General features: G+C 48.7%; 1 protein-coding gene across 7 annotated transcripts in view; it reads left to right on the top strand.

Annotated features, from left to right (window-relative positions):
* The window catches only part of GALNT6 (polypeptide N-acetylgalactosaminyltransferase 6), a 35832-nt gene that overhangs the window by 2277 nt on the left and 12498 nt on the right, over window positions 1-21057 (top strand). For 3 of the 7 annotated variants that reach the window (XM_042992313.1, XM_042992317.1, XM_042992318.1), the window contains exons 2-4: window positions 5651-5773; window positions 10551-11144; window positions 12715-12887. In XM_042992313.1, coding sequence (XP_042848247.1) covers window positions 10654-11144; window positions 12715-12887 — 664 coding nt within the window. In that variant the 5' untranslated portion in view covers window positions 5651-5773; window positions 10551-10653. The other 4 variants (XM_042992315.1, XM_042992314.1, XM_042992316.1 and 1 more) reach the window with 4 other exon arrangements.

The raw sequence follows: 21057 nt of genomic DNA, 5'->3' as shown, positions 1-21057 counted from the left end.
TTGAATAAATGAGGGGTCAAGTGCAGGGCAGTGCCTGTCTCTGTGTTGTGCTCAATGCTGTAATTGTGCTGTGTCAAAGGCTTGCACGGTGAACAAGGTTGGGTTCAGTCTGGGGAGAAAAGGGACCGTCAGAAGACTCTTTTGTGGCACCTGAGAGCCCTGTGGGGTCACATTATTCTCCTACACCCTTGGCAACCTGGTCCTGAGCCCTAGATAGATTTGAAGGAAGGAAGAAACCCAATCCTCACCCTCAGCTCTACCCATAAGAGAGAACAAAGGACAGACAGAACAAGGCAGTAGAATAGCACAACCAAATTCCCCAGGGCTGTGGGATGCTGTGGGGCTTAGACGGCTTAGGTGGGTTGGTTGGGGCTTAGAAGGCTCGGTGGGTTTGTCGGGGAAAACCATTCTGGAGGCAGAAGACCGAGGCCCAGGAGATTTAAGGACTGGGAAGGAGAAAGCAAACAGGATGTAGGTAACCTGAGTCTAGGCCTACCGGCTCTCCCTCTCTCACAAAATCTAGTGGGGAAGTCCCACAAGGGGAAGCCTGGGCAGTGAAATTTGGAAACAAATGCACCAGGATCCTGAGGGCGGTAAGAGGCACCTTAGTCTAAGAAGGCTTCTTGGAGGAGGGGAGCCTGAGGAAGAATTTGAAAGAGAATAGAACACAGCTTGTTGAGCAAGAATATAAGGGAAGGGCACCTGGGTGGCTCAGTCAGTTAAACATCCGACTTGGGCTCACGTCATGATTTCACGAGCCCCGCATCGGTCTCTGCTAACAGCTCAGAGCCTGGAGCCTGCTTCAGATTCTGTGTCTCTCTCTCTCTCTGCCCCTCCCCCACTCGCGCACGTGCTCTCTCTCTCAAAAATAAATATTAAAAAATTTAAAAATTTTTAAAAATTAATAAAAAAATTTAAAAAAAAAGAATATAAGGAAAAGGCTGTGAGGAGGAAAAGGTAGGCCAATGAGGGTGAGTGGCAAGCAGGAAGCTGACCGCCCAGGCCCTGTCTCCGCTACAATCAAATGTCACTGAAGGAATAAGAATACAGCTGTTCAGATTGTGAGAGGGAGAGAGGCCTGAGGCAAAGGAGGCCGCCGGCAGCTTCTGTTTATCCTCCAGATGTTGGGAGATAAGGATTCAGTCTCCGAAGACGGTTTTGAGTGAGAGAGAGGAAGAGGAGGATCCAGGAGGCAGGGAATGAATCAGCAGGACCGGGGAGTGGGCGTGGAGTGAACCTGACGTTGAGAAGGCACTGAAAGCCCTTGTACCTGCCTGGGAGCGGGGCAAGGGCAGGGGCTGTTTCAAAGATTTCGATGCTCCTGGCAGCCTTGGGGAAATTGGGAAGGCCGGCCCACCGAGGGGGCAGGGTATAGACCCTGAGTTCAGGGTGTGGTGTGTGTGAGGATAGGTGGTCCTGGACTGCAGTCCTACAGCCTGGAGCAAAGCGTGCGGTGAGGAGAGAAGGAAAAACCTCCGTTCTGCCCTCTCCCCTCACCACCCCCTCCTCAAATCTGGGGACCAGCCCAAGCCCTCGGGAGTACCCTTCCGGTTAACCCCTCCCCCACCCCTCCCCCCCCTTCCATCCTCCCTCCCCCCCACCCCTCGAAGGAGCCAGCAGTCTCCAGGCTCAGTGTGAGAACAGTTGCACATCCCTGCCCCCACCCGACAGGCCTGGAGGTCCTCCGGTGAAAAACCTGTGAGCTGCTCAACTACGGTCACGTATTATTTTGATTTGCAGTGGCTTTTACAGCCTCGGAGTAAATTAGCGAACATTCGCTGAGCACCATTCGAGGTATACCTTGTGAGCCAGTTTGGGGTGGGTTTTTCAATGGAATATCCGTGTTTGGGTAACTTAGGCTTAACATTTTATGCAAACATAAAACGAACCTAGACACCATGGGGAAAAAAACTTGATAGACTAGCTACAGAAATAACTTTCGGGGCATCTTTCTGGGAAAATAAGCCACAGGACTGCCGCCTGAGTCTTCAGGAACAACTGAAATGTCCTGAAGGTGTAATTATGGGGAAAGTGAAAACCTCCCAGCCTTCTGTAATCTGAAGGGTCAGGGGGGTGGGTTGGAGGAGAGAATTTGCTACTCATGAGAACAGAGGAAGTGAAATGCGTGCTGTGTTTGATGGCAAGAAGTGCTGTTGGCGAAGAAAGAATCCTCTGGCCCCAAACGGCCTCTCGGGTCCCCCTCCCCCTCGCCAGTAGCCTGACCTGTCCCCTCCCCAGCGTGATGTCTAGCTCCACACACCTGTGCCCTCGGTGAGAGAATGGCAACAGTCGGCACTTGTCGAAGAACCTGTAATTGAGCTGTAGGGTGAGTAACCTGAGCAAACATCCCCGTGGTGGTGTCGACTGCCTACTTCCTGGCTGCCACGTCTCCCGGAGGTGAGCAGCTTTGCTGATAAACAGAAAGAAACTTTGTTACAAAAAGGCCACCTGGCCGGCAAGGGCGTGTTCTGGGTGGCTGCCGCTGGTTTTCACAAAAGCTGAGACTTTGCCTGGGACTTAGAATTTTGGCATCTTTAAAGCATCTGCCGGTAGTCCTAGGTAGGATCTGGGGGAGGGCAAGTGCCAGGGAGGGGAGGGGCGGTGTAAGAGCGGAGCAGTGGGTGGTGGGGAGGCTGGGGGGTGGGGGGAACAGCCTGGCCCCTGGGGCGCAAGAGCTTAACCATCTCCAGTTCCCCCAGGCGACCTGCAACCGGGAGGTAAGAGTGTGGGAACGGAGCAGTGGCCTTGGAGCTGGGAGACTGGCATTGGCCCCCGGGAGCCACAGGCTGTGTGATACTACAGAAGTCACCTGGCCACTCTGGCCTCTCCTGTAAAATGAGGGTGCTGGGCTCGCGGACAGACCTAGCCAAAGCAGCACGCTGATGTGTGACCACAGAATATCCTGTAACTCACATGCTTGCTGTGGTAAACGCATCCAAAATATCTTTTGGTGAAGCCAGTGCAGTGCGTTCCCTCGGAGCTTTGAACAGCTCACTTTAACCCCTCAGGCATCATCTCATGTAACAAGAGTTTATGGAACATCTACTCCAGAAAAAACCCTGTGCTAGGCTTTGCAAGTGAGAACAAAGGTGAAAACAACCTGCCTGTCTGGCCCAGGAGTTCACAAAGGTGTGACAGAACAGATCTTGCAGCCCTGCTTTCAAACTTCTATGACTGGGCCAAAATAAGAAAGACATTTTTTTTTAAGTTTATTTAAAAAAAAAATTTTTAATGTTTATTTATTTTTGAGAGAGAGAGAGACAGAGCACAAGTGGGGGAGGGGCAGGGAGAGAGAAGACCCAGAATCCGAAGCAGGCTCCAGGCTCCGAGCTGTCAGCACAGAGCCGGATGCGGGGCTCCAACCCATGAACCATGAGATCATGACCTGAGCCAAAGTCGGGCACTTAACCGACTGAGCCACCCAGGTGCCCCTAAGTTTATTGATTTATTTTGAGAGAGAGAGAGAGCACGCACACACAAGTGGGAAGGGGCAGAGAGAGGGGGAGACAGAGAATCCCAAGCAGGCCCCACACTGTTAGTCATGGGGCTCGAACTCACAAACCATGAGATCATGACCTGAGCCCAAATCAAGGGTCCAACGCTTAACCAACTGAGCCACCCAGGCACCCCTAAGAAAGACATTTTACAAGACCTACTGCCCGCTTCCATGTGACAGCGTATCCCCAAAGTCTCACCTTTACACTGTAATCACGTCAGAGGTATGAATTCTACAAACTAACAGGAAAGCATCATTTAAACATTTTTTTAATGTTTATTTATTTTTGAGAGAGAGAGAGAGAGAGACAGAGCTTGAGCGGGGGAGGGGCAGAGAGCAAGGCAGACACAGAATCCGAAGCAGGCTCTAGGCTCTGAGCTGTCAGCACAGAGCCCGATGCAGAACTTGAATTCACAAACTGCGAGATCATGACTTGAGCCAAAGTCGGACGCTTAAGCGACTGAGCCACCCAGGCACCCCTAGAAAAAGCCTCATTTAAAATGTAATAATTTAGGGGTGCCTGGGTGGCTCAGTCGGTTGAGCGTCCGAGTTCGGCTCAGGTCATGATCTCACGGTCCGTGAGTTCGAGCCCCGCATCCGGCTCTGTACTGACAGCCCAGAGCCTGGAGCCCGTTTCAGATTCTGTGTCTCCCTGTCTCTCTGCCCCTCCCCTGTTCATGCTCTGTCTCTCTCTGTCTCAAAAATAAATAAACGTTAAAAAAAAACATAAAAGGTAATAATTTAAATCTCCTTAACCTTTAAGTTTTATGAATTAAAAAAAATTTTTAATGTTTATTTATTTTTGAGAGAGGGAGAGAGACAGAGTGAGTGGGGGAGGGGCAGAGAGAGAGGGAGACAGAACCTGAAGCAGGCTCCAGGCTCTGAGCTGTCCTCACAGAGCCCGATGTGGGGCCCAAACTCACCGCAAGATCATGACCTGAGCTGAAGTCAGACACTTAACTGACTGAGCCACCCACCAGGTGCCCCAAAGTTTTACGAATTTTTAATAACACATTTTTCATTTTAACTTTGTGTCGGGATATGTTTATCGTCTCCAATGGGTGGAGAACAGCATGAAAATAAAAATGTGTTATTCAAAATTCATAAAAATCAGGTAAAAAATTTTCAAATGATGTTAAGTTTGTAGTAGTTATCCTTCTGAAGTTGTTAAAGCTTCAAACTGCTAAGACACTCGCTGTACTCTATGTATGTATATGTAATAACTGACATGAAATTTTAACAAAACAATACTCACCCCTATTGCATATGAGGCACTTTGAGACTTTCTTTTTTGTTCTATCTTATTCTGATCTTTTAAAGAATGTTTTTCATGCCGATTTGCAACACCTGAAATTTATTCCACAATCCTATGATGGGTTGTAATCAGTGCTTAGACAGGCACTCGCGTGGGTAAAACCTCAAGTCCCTTATACCAGTGACAGAAGGTGAGTTCGTGTTCTGGCTGGTGGGGCCAGAGATGCAGGTTGCATTTGTTCGATCTAGGAAAGCTTCCTGGAAGAAGAGGATTTCCGGTGTCATCTCAGTACCGAAACCAAGATGGTTCTATGTGTGGCAATACCAAGGGTGGCTGGAGGGAAAAGAGTTGGGAATGAATGTGCAGCAGTAGCAGGAGGGGAATGAGTGGATGAGGGCTATGGGCACCCTTGCCCAGTGGTCCTGTAGGTCAGGCGTGGGAGCCTCAAGGTCAGGCGTGGGAGCCTCAAGGTAGGGGCAATAGAAGACACTGGGGTGAGGATCCTGGGAAGCCCTGAACTTCACCAAGTACTACATACAATAGGGACGACTCCTTCACCAGGCTGGTGGAGGGCTGACTCCCCAGTCCTGCTAACCACACTTCTGGGAATCTCCTACACAGAGGCCAGGAATCCTTCATCCCAAAGTCTTCTGGTTTCCATCCGATTGTGTGTCTCTTCTAAGGGACTCTTTCCTATTGCCCACATGCTGAGCAAACAAGCTGGAGACCTAGTCCCTTCCTGCCACGGCTAATCACAGGTGTCTCGTTTCATTTCAGGATGTGGTTAGTACCTTGAGGAACTGCAGACTTCGGAGAGCAAGGCTTAGACAGGCAGACTGGATTGAGAGAGAGCAGATGCCTGGGAAGGACTCAATTTAACCCTAGGTCTCTTTCTCCAGGGGAAATAAAAGGAGCAAAGGTGAACCCCACTGCAAAGGACCACGAGGCAATGCCAGGACGAGGGAGTTGGAGTGACCTGGGTGATTCTGAGTGAATCAGTCAGGGAGGCCTTCCTGGAGGAGGTGAGTCTTGAGCACTTGGCAGCAGCTGGTAACTAAGCTGTTACCAAGCCTTTGTTCCTAACTGTGCGCCCTCTTTCTTGCTGGAGTCGGAAGGTACACAGAAAATATCAGGGAAGATGCAGCCTGCAGGATGGGGCAACACTGTCATGGCAAACACTTCCCCACTTACGGGCCCTGTTGTTTGTGTTTAGCTGGGGCAGTTCCAGAATTGAGGAGGTGTCTAGCTCAACCCCTTGTGCTGGTCCAGCACGGCTCAACCTCTAGGGCAGAAACCTGCGTCTGCACTGAATCCCCATTCCCTCCTTGAAGCCTCCTTCAAGCCCACAGAGAGATCTGTCTCCCAGCTTAGCCCTTACTGCCTGTGCTGTTATTATTAAGTTTTAATTTTATTAATTTTTGAATAGATAATGTAGTCAGGGTTCAAAGTGCAGAAGGGTGTTCAGTGAAAGACCTTTTTTTTTTTTTCCTGTTCCCATGTCTTCCCTGGACAGGTGCTACCTGGACCCAGTGCTGGCAATTCTTATTCTCCAACTAGATTTTAAGATCTCTTGGAGAGAGGAATTCTCTCATACCACTCTGTACCCCTCTGTGTCCCAACTGGAGCAAATTGTCCCATCCCATCACCCAAGGGAGTTTTCCTAGCACCGGGTCCTGCCTCCTCATCCACACTCCTGCTGTCTTGGGTCAGACCCTCACCGCCACCGACACGCCTCTCTGTTGGCCATCCACCTGCCAATCAGATCAATCTCCTAGATACCCTCCACCAGCTGTCATACTGTTTTTCTGTAATGCTGGGTCCTGGCTAATCTTTTGTTGTTCCCATACCTCAGGTCAAGGGCAAACTCCTTGGCATGGGGACCTACCTGCAGCCACCTCTCCAGGCCCATCCTCGGCTATTTTCGTGCTCCCACCATATGGAACTACTGGCAGTTTTCTGCTTGGCCATGCTCTCTCCCACCTCCAGGCCGTAGTTGGTGCTGTTCCCTCTGCCTGAAAGGTACTCACCTGGCCTGGCCAGCTCCTACTTGTGAGTCAGTGCTCAGCCCAAGCTCCTCCCGCCGTGAGACCTCTTCACAGACGTCACCTTCCCCCACTTGCTGAGTTTCCTGCATCCACTCTCCCTGGGCACCAAGGATGCCTGTCTCATTGGCTGATCTCCATTGAAAATCTGACTTCCCAGGTCAACTGTACTTCAATTAAAAAAAAATCTGACTTCCCCAATTGACTGTATGCTCCTTGAAGGCTGGACTTGCCCATCTCTGCCTCCCCACAGTGATGCGAAAAACAACTTTGGAGAAAGAAGGCTTTGTTTTTCTGAGTTGCTGCCTTGGCATTTTACAGTATGATAACCCTACTCACATCCACAGCCTGGACATTTAGATAAGGACTCGACTTTAGGATGCCTGCCAAAAGTTCCCACTTTGCTTTTAGCAGGGCATCTTTTAAAATGACCACTTAGGCGGCGCCTGGGTGGCTCAGTCCATTGAGCATCCGACTTCAGCTCAGGTCATGATCTCACGGTTCCTGGGTTCGAGCCCCACCTCGGGCTCTCTGCTGTCAGCGTGGAGCCCAGTTGGGATCCTCTGTCCCCCTTTCTCTCTTCCTCTCCCCTGCTCCCACTCTCTTCCAAAAATAAACATTAAAAAAAATAATAACTACTTAGAGTTAAGCCTGGGAGAAGATAGTGACCTCTGCCCTGGTCACCTTTAAGTATAGGTGCTAGCTAGCTATGTCTGTCTCCTGCTTCCTGGTGACCCTAGACAGAGGACAGCCCTTCCCTCTGGCTCATTGCGCCCCCTCGCTTCTGGGACCTATAAGTAATAACAAATCTTGTGCCTCTGCTTCCTTTGTGTGGGTGTGTAGAAACTCAGCCTTCAATCAGAATAACCCCACGGGTTTCACTTCCCCCAAGTGGGACCTCAGATGCTGAGGGAGCTACCTACAGACGCCATGTGGGTGGCCTGGGCCACCTCATTCCGCAGGTCATAATCCGCATATTCTTATTTCAGTGCATCAGCTCCCACTTCTCACCATCCCCAATCTGGCTGGCTGAGTACCTGCCCTATTCAATCACTGCTGGCGGAATTAACACATTTCCTCTCCTGTCTCCTAGACAACTCCTGATACAAAACAGTTGCTCAAAGAGGTTTCGTTTTATGTGACTTTTGCTGATGGTGTCGAATCTGACGTTGTAAAAGAAAACCACCTGTGTAGCCCCGCTCCCTCTGGAGATCATGATGGATGCATATTCCACAGATCCCAGTGACTCCAGACATGAGGCTTTTCTCCACAGGCAGGAAGGAGCTTGTGTGTTTAAATAACAGCATTAAGTAGCTCAACTGGAATTACTTTTCAACAAGACATGCTATGGGTAATGAGTGTGGCTTTGGCCAAGGACCAGGTACTCAAGGATAATTGCTGGGAAGCTGAGCAGGGATTTATTAATTATAATAATAGAAATAATTGATAGCATTTAGTGAGGGCTTAGTACGTGCCAGGCACTCTGCCGAGCACTGTACCTACATTATCGCTGATTTAATCTTCATGGTGACCCTGTGCGTTAGGTATTAGTTACCTCCCACTTTACAGATGAAGAAATTGAGCCTTAGAGAGATGAATTTGTCCAAGGGTCACGCAAGATGCTAATAACAGAAACTAACACTTTTTGAGAACTTGCTATGTGCAGAGACTGCTAAACATTTTCCCATGAATTATCACATGGTACTTTAATCCTTACAACGACCGTAGAAGGTAGGTGTTATTATTACTAGAAGAGGCAGAACAGAATTTGTACCCAGGTCTACTGTCACCAATATCTAGAGTTCTCCACAGAAAGTTTGGCAAACACTCATCCTCTGAGCCATGGGACCACGTGCCTGAGGACAGAAGCTGGTAAACCCATAAGCCCAACTCTGTCTGGAAGATGTTATAGAACCTTCGGGGCTTTTTTTGTGGTTTGTTTGGTTTTTTTTAATGTTTGTTTATTTTTCAGAGAGACAGAGAGACAGAGCGTGAGCGGGGGAGGGGCAGAGAGAGAGGGAGACACAGAATCCGAAGCAGGCTCCAGGCTCTGAGCTGTCAGCACAGAGCCCAACGCGGGGCTCGAACCCATGAACCGTGAGATCATGACCTGAGCCAAAGTCAGATGCTTAGCCAACTGAGCCACCCAGGCGCCCCTGGGTTTGTTTGTTTGTTTGTTTTTAACTAAATATAAGTAGATAGGTGTGCCTGGGTGGCTCAGTCGGTTACGCATCCTACTTCGGCTCAGGACTTGATCTCGTGGTTCGTGAGTTCAAGTCCCACATCAGGCTCTCTGCTGTCAGCATGGAGCCCTCTTCAGATCCTTTGTCCCCCTCTCTCTGCTCCTCCCCTACTCCCCTACCCTCCTACCCACTTTCTCTCTCTCTCTCTCTCTCTCTCTCTCAAAACTTAACATTAAAAAATTAAATATGAGTAGATAGAAAAGAATATTTATAAAACATATGTAAGGGTATAAAGAATAACAGTTCTACCAGCAGCCAGCAGCCACCATCCACTTAAGAAAAAATGCTTTGTGGGGCGCCTGGGTGGCTCAGTTGGTTGAGCGTCCGACTTTGGCTCAGGTCATGATCTCACAGTTGGTGAGTTTGAGCCCCGCGTCTGGCTCTGTGCTGACAGCTCAGAGCCTGGAGCTTGTTTCGGATTCTGTGTCTCCCTTTCTGCTCCTCCCCTGCTCACACTCTGTCTCTCTCTCTCTCAAAAATAAATAAAGATTTTTTTAAAAATTAAAAAAAAAAATTTTAAAAAGTCCACTGTGCGCCTCTGTTCCCATACATTTTCCTCTGTCTCCAGAAATTTTGGTTTTATTATTCCTTCAGGGTTTTTTTCCCCCCTCATTTTTCTTTATAGCTTTACCACATGTTCATTTAAAAAAAAATTTTTTTTTAATGTTTATTTATTTTCGAGAGAGAGAGAGAGAGAGACAGTGTGAGTAGGCAAGGTGAAAGAGAGGAAGACAGAATTGGAAGTAGGTTCCAGGCTCCGAGCTGTCAGCACAGAGCCCGATGTGGGGCTCAAACTCACAAACTACGAGATCATGACCTGAGCCAAAGTCGGACGCTTAACCGACTGAGCCACCCAGGCGCCCCGCTACATGTTCATTTTTGTATTCATAAACAGTATATTGTTTAGTTTTAGGTGTTTGAATTTTCTGTAAGTGGATTCATACCGTATGTATCTTTCTGCAACCTGCTGTCTAGACTCACCAATTACACCATGTAGCTGCTTGTGGAAGCAGCTCGTCCTGTGTCACTGCCGTAGAATCCTCTGTTCTATGGGTATTTCACACTTATTCGTTCTGTGGATGGACACTTGGATTGTTTCTCCTTTTTGCCATCTGAGGCAACGCTGCTAGACGCTTTCCTGCGCGTGCCTCCTGGCTCGTGTGCAGGAGGTTATGTGGGATGTAAAACCAGGAGTAGAATTGCGGGGTCATAGATGTGTACTTCCGATTTTGCTTGATAATGTCACATTGTTTCCCAAGGTGGTTACGTCGATTAAACGTCTTCATGCAGAGTCTCGGTGTCCTAGACCCATGAATGGCACAGTCTTAGAGCAGGAAAGAGACACTGAGTCTGGCCTCCTCATTCTATGGAGAGAGTAAAGTCAGGCACAGAAAAGTGAAGTGACTGGGCCAGGGTGTTGTCAGCATTGAGCAACAGAGCCTGGCCTCAAACCTCGAGCCCCTTCCACACCTGTGCCTTGGCTCATTTCTCTCTCTCATCCCTTCCCTTCTCAGGCTGAGGCCCCAAGGTGTGGCCACCGCAACAGATCAAGCTATTTCCAGGGTCGGGCCCGGCACTCAGAGCTGACCCAGCCGGGGTCCCCATCGGTCCCCGAGGATGCGTCTCCTCCGTAGACGCCACATGCCCATGCGCCTGGCCATGGTGGGCAGTGCCTTCGTGCTCTTTCTCTTCATCCTGCACAGGGATGTCAGCAGCACGGAACAGGCCACAGAGAAACCGTGGCTGAAGTCTTTGGTGAGCCAGAAGGACCATGTTCTGGACCTCATGCTGGGGGCCGTGAACAACCTTCGAGATTCGATGCCTAAGCTCCAGATCCGGGCCCCAGAGCCCCAGGAGACACCGGTCTCCATAAACCGGTCCTGCCTACCTGGGCTCTATACCCCAGCAGAGCTGAGGCCCTTCTGGGAACGGCCACCACAGGATCCCAATAGCCCTGGGGCAGACGGAAAAGCATTTCAGAAGGACAAGTGGACCAGTCTGGAGACCCAGGAGAAGGAAGAAGGCTATAAGAAACACTGTTTCAATGCGTTTGCCAGTGACCGGATCTCCCTGCAGAGGGCCCTGGGGCCGGACACCCGACCCCCTGAGTAAGTAGCACCCAAAGTCCTGGGGTGAGGCCAGGGCTCCGCCAAAAGCGTGGCTGGTATGGTCATGGCCACGGGCCAAATGCCAGGTTAAAGAGCTGATGGTGATCTTATGATGTGGGCAAGGATTTCCTCTAAGCCCTCCCTTCTTTTCCTGGCCAGTGCCCTTATGCTGGTGGTTGGTATTGTGGTCAGGCCGGAGGCCCAGGGATACTGTGCGAGTAAAATGATGAATTATGAAGTTACAGTTATGAAAGTGACAGGTTACAGAAGGAGGGACTCAGGGCCTGACACAAGGGTATCTGGGAGGGCTGGTTCCAGGCTGCGGAGTCGGTGGCCTTGCCCTCTGCTGAGGCCTGCCTGAGCCTGGAGCACTCTGCCGCTGAGCTGCTGAGAAAAGGACATTTCCTGACGGCAGCCCAGATGGTCAGGACTGTCCCAGCACCTCCTGGTTTCCTGCCATGAAGGCCCACGGGGCCATGAATTCATTCCAACCTTTATAGGAAGCCATTTATACTTCCAGTCCTGGGCAGTGAACCAGCACTTGGATCCCTGCTCGGCCACCTCACACTGAGGCTGCCGTGGCCGTGTTCACACCGCCCTTAAGTCAAAGATGTTGTTTTTTTCCCAACGCAAGAGTTATACACCCTTTTGGCCTTTTCTCATGTGGCAGCTCCCATCCTCAGGTTCAGGGTTCCTCCGGGCTGTGATCCTAGGGTTCCTCGGACTTGGACCAGCTATTCTAGTCCTAGAAGGTGGAGCCACTCGGAGTTATCGGGAGCTCCTCAGCAGGGAGGGGCGTCGGGCATGAGGGCAGCCAGTGGAGGAAGTTGGGGAGGCTCTTCTGGAGGGTCCATGAGAAATCTCTGTGACCCGCAGAGGGGGATAAGAGAGGCCGTCAGGCCACGTGATTCCTTGATAATCCAGGATTCACCCATTCCCACTCCCACCCAAGGCGGAATGTCAGGAGGGCAGCGGTGTGGCCACGTGCCCAGCGTAGCTGGAGTAGATGAAGGCGGAGAAGAGGCCACAGGAAATCATGTGTGATAGTAGCATCAGATGACAGGTAATTAACGAGGAAATGGGTTAGAGAAGAACCGTACATTGCAAAGAGAAGAGCCTTATTCTCTCCTTGAGTGTGGAAATTGTAGTCGCCTTTCTCGGATGTCAAACTCGCGCTCTATTACTTCCCCTCTGGGACCTCTGGATTGGATTACACTCTATGCAGTACGCTCATTACCGAGGAAGAGAGAGTCAGCCCTGGGACGTCCTAGAGCAGATGAGAGAAGCCGGGTGGTGGGGGGGGGGGGGGGGCGGGCAGGGGAGCCCCTCCGCATCGCGGCTGGTGCACGGAGCCAGCTGTGGGGCAGACAGGTTTTGGAGTGGGTCGGCTAGGACCTGTGCAGAGGCTCAGAGCAGGTAGAAAACCAGAGTAAGCCAGGAACAGGGAACAGCCATGCCCAAGCACCGCAGAGAGCAGAGGATGCTCACGGAAACCTACGGACAGACCCCTCCCGCCCCTGGAACTCCCGGGGACCTGGAGAGCTCTATCTGTATGCTTCCGTCTGTCCAGGTGTGTCGACCAGAAGTTCCGCCGCTGCCCTCCACTGCCCACCACCAGCGTCATCATTGTGTTCCACAACGAGGCCTGGTCCACGCTGCTGCGAACCGTGTACAGCGTCCTGCACACCAGCCCCGCCATCCTGCTGAAGGAGATCATACTGGTGGATGATGCCAGCACCGACGGTAAGGCCGGAGGGGGCCCTGGGGAGGGGGCCAGTGCCTCCCCTGGTCCTCGGGGAAGGAGGGCAGGTTCTCTCCAGGGAGCAGGCACCCTCACCACCTGTTGCCTGGCGTCACTGCTCACCATGAAGTCCAGGAGCAGGGAGAAGGCAGGTGAGGGGACAGGAAGGTAGGGGACAGGGGGCAGGTAGACCACATTCCTAGAGCCTGGACTTTATTCCCACTTCAGCCAAAGAGCTCCAAGAGCTTTGCAGTTCTGGCTTCTAAGACTCCCTTGGAGCTGCCAGGCCCACCCCCCAGTCAGAAATGCGGGGAGAAGTCGGGGCAGACGGTGGGGATGGACCTTCCCTGCTGTCTCCTACCTGCTAAACTCCTCTTCTACTCTTGGGAGAATCTACCTCGGAAGCTCTCTTTGCGGTAGTTGGTAAGAGGCAGGTGAGATTGCTCTCCAAACTTGCACCCTTCAAAGCAGTTCCGCAGACAGCCACTGAATACGCTGCCCGGCACTGACCTAGGCAGAGGGGCTGCAGTGGCGAATGACATGGGACAGATCTTGCCGTGAGAAGGCCAACAACCCCCACAGGTCAGATGGCCTCTTATAACACCAGTCACGGCGGCATACGGCCCATAACACGGCCTTAACACGCATGAAAGAGCATGGACTTGAGGGTCTGACACCAGGAAATCAGATCCTAGCCCTGACTCTTCCTAGCTCTGTGACCTTGGGCAAGATACTTACTTACCCTCTCCGAACCTTCGTTTCCTCTTCTGAAAATGAAGACAGCTGACTCCCTCACATGTTGGGCGAGGAATCAGAGATGGGGAAGAAATGAGACAATCCATGTGCCAAAGAGTGCTTGGTGTCGAGGAAGGGCTCCGTAAGCATTAGTTTTGGTTCACCCTTTGTATGGGAACGCTGTGCTGTGGGAGCACCTAGCCAGATGTTATCTCTGCATGGCATGCCGAGGACCGTCCACAGCGGAGACCAGATTGAAGCTGGGCCCTTAGGCAGGAGTGTCTAGGCAGAGAAGAGGCACTGAAGGGTATTTCTAGAAGAGAGAATGGCGTAGCAGAATGTTCTAGAGACATAGGTGTGTTTGTGAAAAATTGAGAGGTCTGCCTTGGCCGAAGCTTAGGTTTGTTGTAGGAAATGACTATAAACGATGCTGCATTGAAATTGGTGCCATGCTAAAAGTATTTAGGAAAAAAAGAGGACTCAGTGAAGGTGTTTAAGCTGGAGAATGACCTTGTCTTAGAAGGGTGGCCATTCTGGGGGGAGGGAAAGTGTCAGGAAGGGGGGCAGAGGACCCCAACTCCGGGGAGGAAGTTCTTAGAGTCACCCGAGAGTGGGATGATGGGCCAGAAGAGGACAGGGACTGTGGCACTGGGCATCTTCTCCTCCTCCTTCTGCGGCACACAGCCATCTGTGGCTCTCCCAGCTTGGCCTCCAGGGCCCGCACTCCCTTCTCAAGGGCAGGAACTGATTCCACACTTCCCAGTGTGTGCCCGGGGGCCATTCCAGTAGAGCCGCTGTCCCCTTACCTTCCCCAGTCTCCTTCCTGCCTTCGAGTAGGACTGATGCCAAAAATTGGAATAGGGCCAGGGAAGGCAGCAGAAGGAACTGAGTGTGAGCCCCACTGAGTCAGGGTGTTCGCATTTCCCCGGGGAGAACAGACACCTGGCAGCAGCACTTACAAAGCAAGGACCGAACCCATTTCAGGGATGCAACGGGAGGGTCTAGTGGACAAGGAGCTAGAGATCGGTCTTCCAGAAGGGAGGAACAAAGAGTTTAGCAGAGATGGAAGGGGCATCTCGATAGATTCCTGCAGGGAAGCTCGGTAGCAATGGAATGGTTGGAGCGAGAGCAGGTGGACCAGCTGCCCTTCCTCTCAAACAGGAAACCCTTCTCCCCACAACCCTGTGCTGCCCATCCCGCAGAAGCTGCTGAGCTTGACTCACATGCGGTGGCAGTTCCAAACTGTTTCACCTTGACACCCAGAATGTTGGGCGTCCGTAAAGGACAACCCTTCCGACCAGGCAAGACAAGTAACATCAGGCCAGCCTGGCATCGGTGGTGTCTAAAGGGCACAGCAGGGGTGCCCGGGTGGCTCAGTCGGTTGAGCATCTGACCGTTGATTTCGGCTCAGGTCATGATCTCCTGGTTGTGAGATTGAGCCCTTTGCCAGGCTCTGCACTGGTTGTGGAGCTCGGAGCCTGCTTAAGATTCTCTGTCCCTCTACTGCCTGTGCTCTCTCTGATGAATCTCTCTGATGAAGAATGAATGAATGAATGAATGAATGAATGAATGAATGAATGAATGGCACAGCAGCCTATGCCTGGTAGGATGGACTTTGCAGTAACCCCCTTGGCTCCTCCAAAGGTCCTGCCCCTCGCCGGCCACCAGATGCGTGCTCCCATTCTCTCTGGTTGTCTCAGAGCCTGGTCCAGTATCTCAGAATCACCTGCCTGAAAAACTAAGGCAGTCATTCTTATTTTTCTACGTCCTGGCCTCTTTGAGAATCTGTTAAAACTATGCCCCCTCCCTAGAATAGTGTACAATTGCTACATCAGTGTGCACACACCCACATTTTTGCAGGGGATTCCAGGGAATTTGTGGACCCTACGATAAACAACTCCACCCTGAGGGCTTTCGGACTCTTAGACATACTTTCAACGTTCAGATCAGCGGGGAAGAGGAAGAAACTCAGATCCGTGGTCAGAAATCTCCACAGTCCACCGTGGGATACAATTTCCCGTGTTTGACCGTTTGATCAGATTAACTGGCTCTCATTACACACGCACAAACAAGGGCTGTGTCTCTGCTGAAACACAATGTCCATGCTCTCCTGCCCTTCTACCCAGGCACCTGGCAGCAGATTTATGGCCATGACTATACAGGCATTTGATACTAGGGTGCGGGAGATGAGGCCTGGTGCCAGGCTGGGGAACTTTTTCTTTCCCACTTTGGAGTCTGAAGCCCAGGCACATATTTCATTCCTGCATGGCCAGGTCAGCGGCCAGGTCCACTCCCGGTCTGGCACGCTCTACAAGCTTCTCGAAACTGGCCCTCGAGGCCCATGGGTCTACTGTGCCCCCAACCGGGCATCCCTATATTGAAAGTCCTGCCCTGCCCCTCGGGGAGGGGGAGGGGGAGAGAACCTCCACCTCCATCCTGTGGGAATTTGCTAGATGGATGGGAGGAAATCAGACACACTTAGGACCCAGAGAGTCAGGAAGTGAACAGGACTCTCAGCAAGTTGCTCACGGAGAGAGGAGTTAGGAGGTGCCGTTGGGCAGCAGGGGGTGCTGTAGGAAGGGAAGCAGGTGAAGGGCAGCCCTGAAGTCAGGAAATACACTGCAAAACCCAGGGAAGGAGATATTTGGGGAGCACTTTGGTTTAGCCCAAGAGTTCCCTCACTTCCACTTGCCTCTCAGAACTGAAGTAGCAGGTCATCTCGTGGCCTCCTAAACTCCTAAGCAATGCAAGTCAGAAACTATTCAAAGCCTCTGATTTTAGTTGAATTACAACTTCAGGTGTGTATTTCAACAGGTAAAGTTGCTTTATCACCTTTATCTCCTACCTCTGTCCTTGTTTTATAATATAAGAAGACTTCGTAGTAACTCTATGTCCTGGATTTTCTGGGAAGGTTTCCATTTCCATATTTTCTTCCGTTTCTGCCCATAAAGAAATTCTGTTTCCACATGTTAATTTCATCTGCCAGTCTACTCCTTACACCTGGAAACGGAAAGTGGCCGACAGCGAATCTTGATTTAGGTTTGAAGGTACGACCCTGTGTCCACATGTTCTATCTGGACCGTGAATTGTAGGATATTCCCATGGGGTGTCATACTCGTTTACTTCTCCTTTTATCCTTCCAAATGGATTCATCAAGAAAAACCTCCCAGTTGCAGTTAGATTCAAGGCTGAATAAAACACAGATAGGCATGAACACAGAATAAAAACAAAACAGGAAAAATTAGTGAGGAAGTCCTCCCTACAAGAAAGGCTTTCTCTTGTTCTTTTCTAGATTTTTCAGAAGCCAAGGAAGAGGGGGACAGCCCACAAGAAAACAGTAAATAAAGGTGGCATTCACTGATTTGCTTAATAAGTATTTTTTTTAGTTATCTACCAGGCACCAGACCCTGTACCAGGCCATGGGGGTACAGCAGTGAACAGGTTGGCAAGGTCTCTATCTTCTTGGAGCTCACTTTTTCTTTTTTTTTAATTTTTTTAACATTTTATTTTTGAGGGAGAGAGCACAAGTGGGGGAGGGGCAGAGAGAGGGAGACAGGATCTGAAGCAAGCTCTGTGTTATGTGCACAGAGCCCAACGTGGGGCTTGAACTCAGGAACCGCAAGATCACGACCCCAGCTGAAACCAAGAGTCCACAGCTTAACTGACTTAGCTACCCAGGCACCCTTTATTTTATTTTATTTTATTTTATTTTTTTGAGAGAGAGAGCGCGTGTGTGTGCATGAGTGAGGGAGGTGCAGAGAGAGAGGAAGACAGAAGATCTAAAGTGGGCTCTGTGCTGTCAGTGCAGAGCTTGATGTGGGGCTCGAACCCACGAACCATGAGATCGACTTGAGCTGAAGTCAGACACTTAACCGACTGAGCCACCCTGGTGCCCCTAGAGCTTGCTTCTTTTTTTTTTTTTTAATTTTTTTTTTTAACGTTTATTTATTTTTGAGACAGAGAGAGACAGAGCATGAACGGGGGAGGGTCAGAGAGAGGGAGACACAGAATCTGAAACAGGCTCCAGGCTTCTGAGCTGCCAGCACAGAGCCCGACACGGGACTCGAACTCATAGACCGCGAGATCATGACCTGAGCCGAAGTCGGCTGCTCAACCGACTGAGCCACCCAGGCGCCCCTAGAGCTTGCTTTTTTAATGGGAAAGACAGAAAGTAAATAATTTCGGGTAATAAGGGCTATGAGGAAATTAGAGGGGAAAAAAAAGAAAAGATGCAGGATAATGAGCTCGTGAATAATCACAGAGCTCTTTTAGTCAAGGTAGCCAGGAAAGGCTACTCTGGTCCCGTGCAAAGGGAACAGCCAGTCGAAAGGCCTTCAGCCTAGGTGTGTTAATAGGGCAGAAATACAACAAGCATGGCTGAAGAGAAGTGAGCAAGGAGACAAAAAGAACACCGGTACGAAGTGAGCTCAAAAGATGAGCAAAACTGAATCCCAAGACCTTTGTAAACAGTGGTCAGTGTTTGGATTTTTCATGCGTGTATGTGTGGTAAAATATGCATAACATAAAATTTGTCATCTCAACCATTTTTAAGTGTGCCATTCAATGGCATTTAAAAAATATTTTTTAATGTTTATTTGCTTTTGACAGAGAGAAACAGAGTACAAGTGGGGAAGGGGCAGAGAGAGAGGGAGACACAGAATCCAAAGCAGGTTCCAGGCTCTGAGCTGTCAGCACAGAGCTCGACGCAGGGCTCGAACTCACGAACCATGAGATCGTGACCTGAGCCGAAGTCAGACACTTAACTGAATGAGCCACCCAGGAGCCCCTCCATTCAGTGGCATTTAATACCTTCATATTATTGTGAAACCATCACCACCGTCCATCACCAGAACTCCCTCGTCTTCCCAAACTGAAACTCTGTACCCATGAGACAGTGACTCCCTATTCCCTCCTCCCCCAACCGCTGTCAACCAGTATTCTACATTTGTTTCTTTATGAATTTGACTACTCTAAGTACCTCACGTAAGTGAAATTATTCACTATCTCTTCTTTTGTTTCTGGCTTATTCCACTTAGCATAGTGTCTTCAGGATTCATCCGTGTTTAAGCATGTGTCAGTATTTCCTTCCTTGTTAAGTTTTTAATTGTAGTATAGTTGACATAGAATATTTTGTTAGTTTCAGGTTTATAACATAGTGATTTGACAATTATACACATTATGAAATGCTCACCACAATAAGCATAGTTACGATCTATCACCACACAAATTTATTACAATATTATTGACTATATTCCTTATGCTATATTTCATCTCTGTGACTTGTTTTATAACTGAAAGTTTATACCTCTTAATCCTCTTGACCTATTCACCTGTTCCTCTACCCCTCTCCCCTTGGCAATTGCTAGTTTGTTCTCTGTGTCTATGAGTCTTTCTCTTTTTTGTTACTGTTGTTTTGTTTGTTTGTTTGTTTTGATTTTGAGATTCCCCATGAGTGAAATTAGACAGTGTTTCACTTAGCATTCTATTACTGACTTACTTCACTTAGCATGATACCCTCTAGGTCCGTCTGGGTTATCACGAATGGCAAGATTTCATGATTGTTTATGGCTGAGCAACATTCCATTATGTATATATACCACATCTTTATCCATTCATCATTCAGTGGACATTTAGGTTTCTTCCATATATATGTTGGCTATTGTAAATAATGCCGCAAATAATGGTGCATTCGTGTTTTTGTTTTCCTCAAGTAAATACCCAGAAGTAGAATTAATGGATTATTTGGTACTTGTATTTTTAGTTCTTTGAAGAATTTCCAGACTGTTTTCCATAGTGGCTACACCAGTGCACATTCCCACCAACAGTGTTTAAGGGCTCCCTTTTCTCCACATCCTCACCAACACTTACTTCTTGTCTTCTTAATACTAGCCATTTTGACTGGTGTGAGGTGATATCTCATTGTGGTTTCGATTTGCATTTCCCTGATGAGTAGCGATGTTAAGTATCTTTTCATATGTCTGTTGGCCGTCTGTTGTGAAATTCTAACATATTTACAGCACAGTTGCTCTACATTAAAAGATTTACTTTGGAAAAGTAAATCTTTGGAAAAAATGTCTATTCAGGTCCTCTGCCCACTTTTTAATCAATCAGATTATTTGGTTTTTTGGTGTTGAGGTATAGGAGTTCTTTATATATTTTGGATATTAGCTCCTTATTGGATATATCATTTGCAAATATCTCCTCCCTTTCGGTGGGTTGCCTTTTCATTTTGTTGATGGTTTCCTTCTCTGTGCAAAAGCTTTGTAGTTTCATGTAGCCCCACTTGTTTATTTTTGCTTTTGTTCCCCTTGCCTGGGGAGACATATCCAGAAAAATATTGCTAAAGTTGATGTCCAAAAGATTACTGTCTGTGTCTTTTTTTTAAGGAGTTTTATAGTTTCAGGTCTCACATTTGGGTCTTTAATCCATTTTGATTTTATTTTTGTGTACCGTGTAAGAAAGCGATCCTGTTTCATTCTCTTGCATGTAGCTGTCCTTTCCCAACACCATTTATTGAAGAGACTATTTGATTTGCACTGTATATTTTTGCCTCCTTTGTCACAGATTTACCATATAAGCATGGGTTTATTTCTGGGCTCTGTGTTCAGTTTCATTGATCTATGTGTCTGTTTTTGTGCTTTGCACACGATTGCTTGCAGTATAGTTTGAAATCTAGAATTGTGGTACCTCTATCTTTGTTATTCTTTTCATATTGGTTTGGCTATTTGAGATCTTTTGCGGTTCCATGCAGATTTTAGAATTATATGTCCTAGTTCTGTGAAAAAAATGCTTTTGGTATTTTGATGAAGATTGCATTGGGTAGTAGGGACATTTTAACAGTATTAGTTCTTCCAACCCATAAGCATGGTAGATCTTTCCATTTATTTGTGTCATCTTTGATTTCTTTCAACAATGTCTGATGGTTTCCAGAATACACGTCTTTCACCTCTTTTGTTAAATTTATTCCTGGGTATTTTGTTCTTTTTGTTGCAGTGTTAACTGGGGTTGTCTTCTCGATTTTCCTTTCTGCTATTTCATTATTAGTGTATAGAAACAGAACAGATTTCTGTTTATTGATTCGGTGTGCCACAATTTTACTGAATTCCCTTATCAGTTCTGATAGATTTTTGGTGAAGTCTTTAGGGTTTTCTATATGCAATATCGTGCCTGCAAACAGTGACAGATTTATTTCTTCCTTACCAATCTAGATGTCTTGTATTTCTCTTTCTTGTCTAATTGCTGCAGCTAGGATTCCCAGTACTGTGTGCAGTAAAAGTGGTGAGAGTGCCCTTGTCTTATTCCTGATCTTAGGGGAAAAGCTTTTAGCTTTTCATCATTGAGTGTAATGTCAGCTGTCTGTTTGTCATGTATTGTCTTTATCGTGTTGGGGTATATTCCCTCTCTACTGACTTAATGTTGAGAATTTTTATCATGAGT

The sequence above is a fragment of the Panthera tigris genome, chromosome B4 (assembly GCF_018350195.1).
Source record: "Panthera tigris isolate Pti1 chromosome B4, P.tigris_Pti1_mat1.1, whole genome shotgun sequence".
Classification (NCBI taxonomy): domain Eukaryota; kingdom Metazoa; phylum Chordata; class Mammalia; order Carnivora; family Felidae; genus Panthera; species Panthera tigris.
Note: the sequence above shows the minus strand (reverse complement) of the source record. Positions and strands in the feature narration are given on the sequence as shown.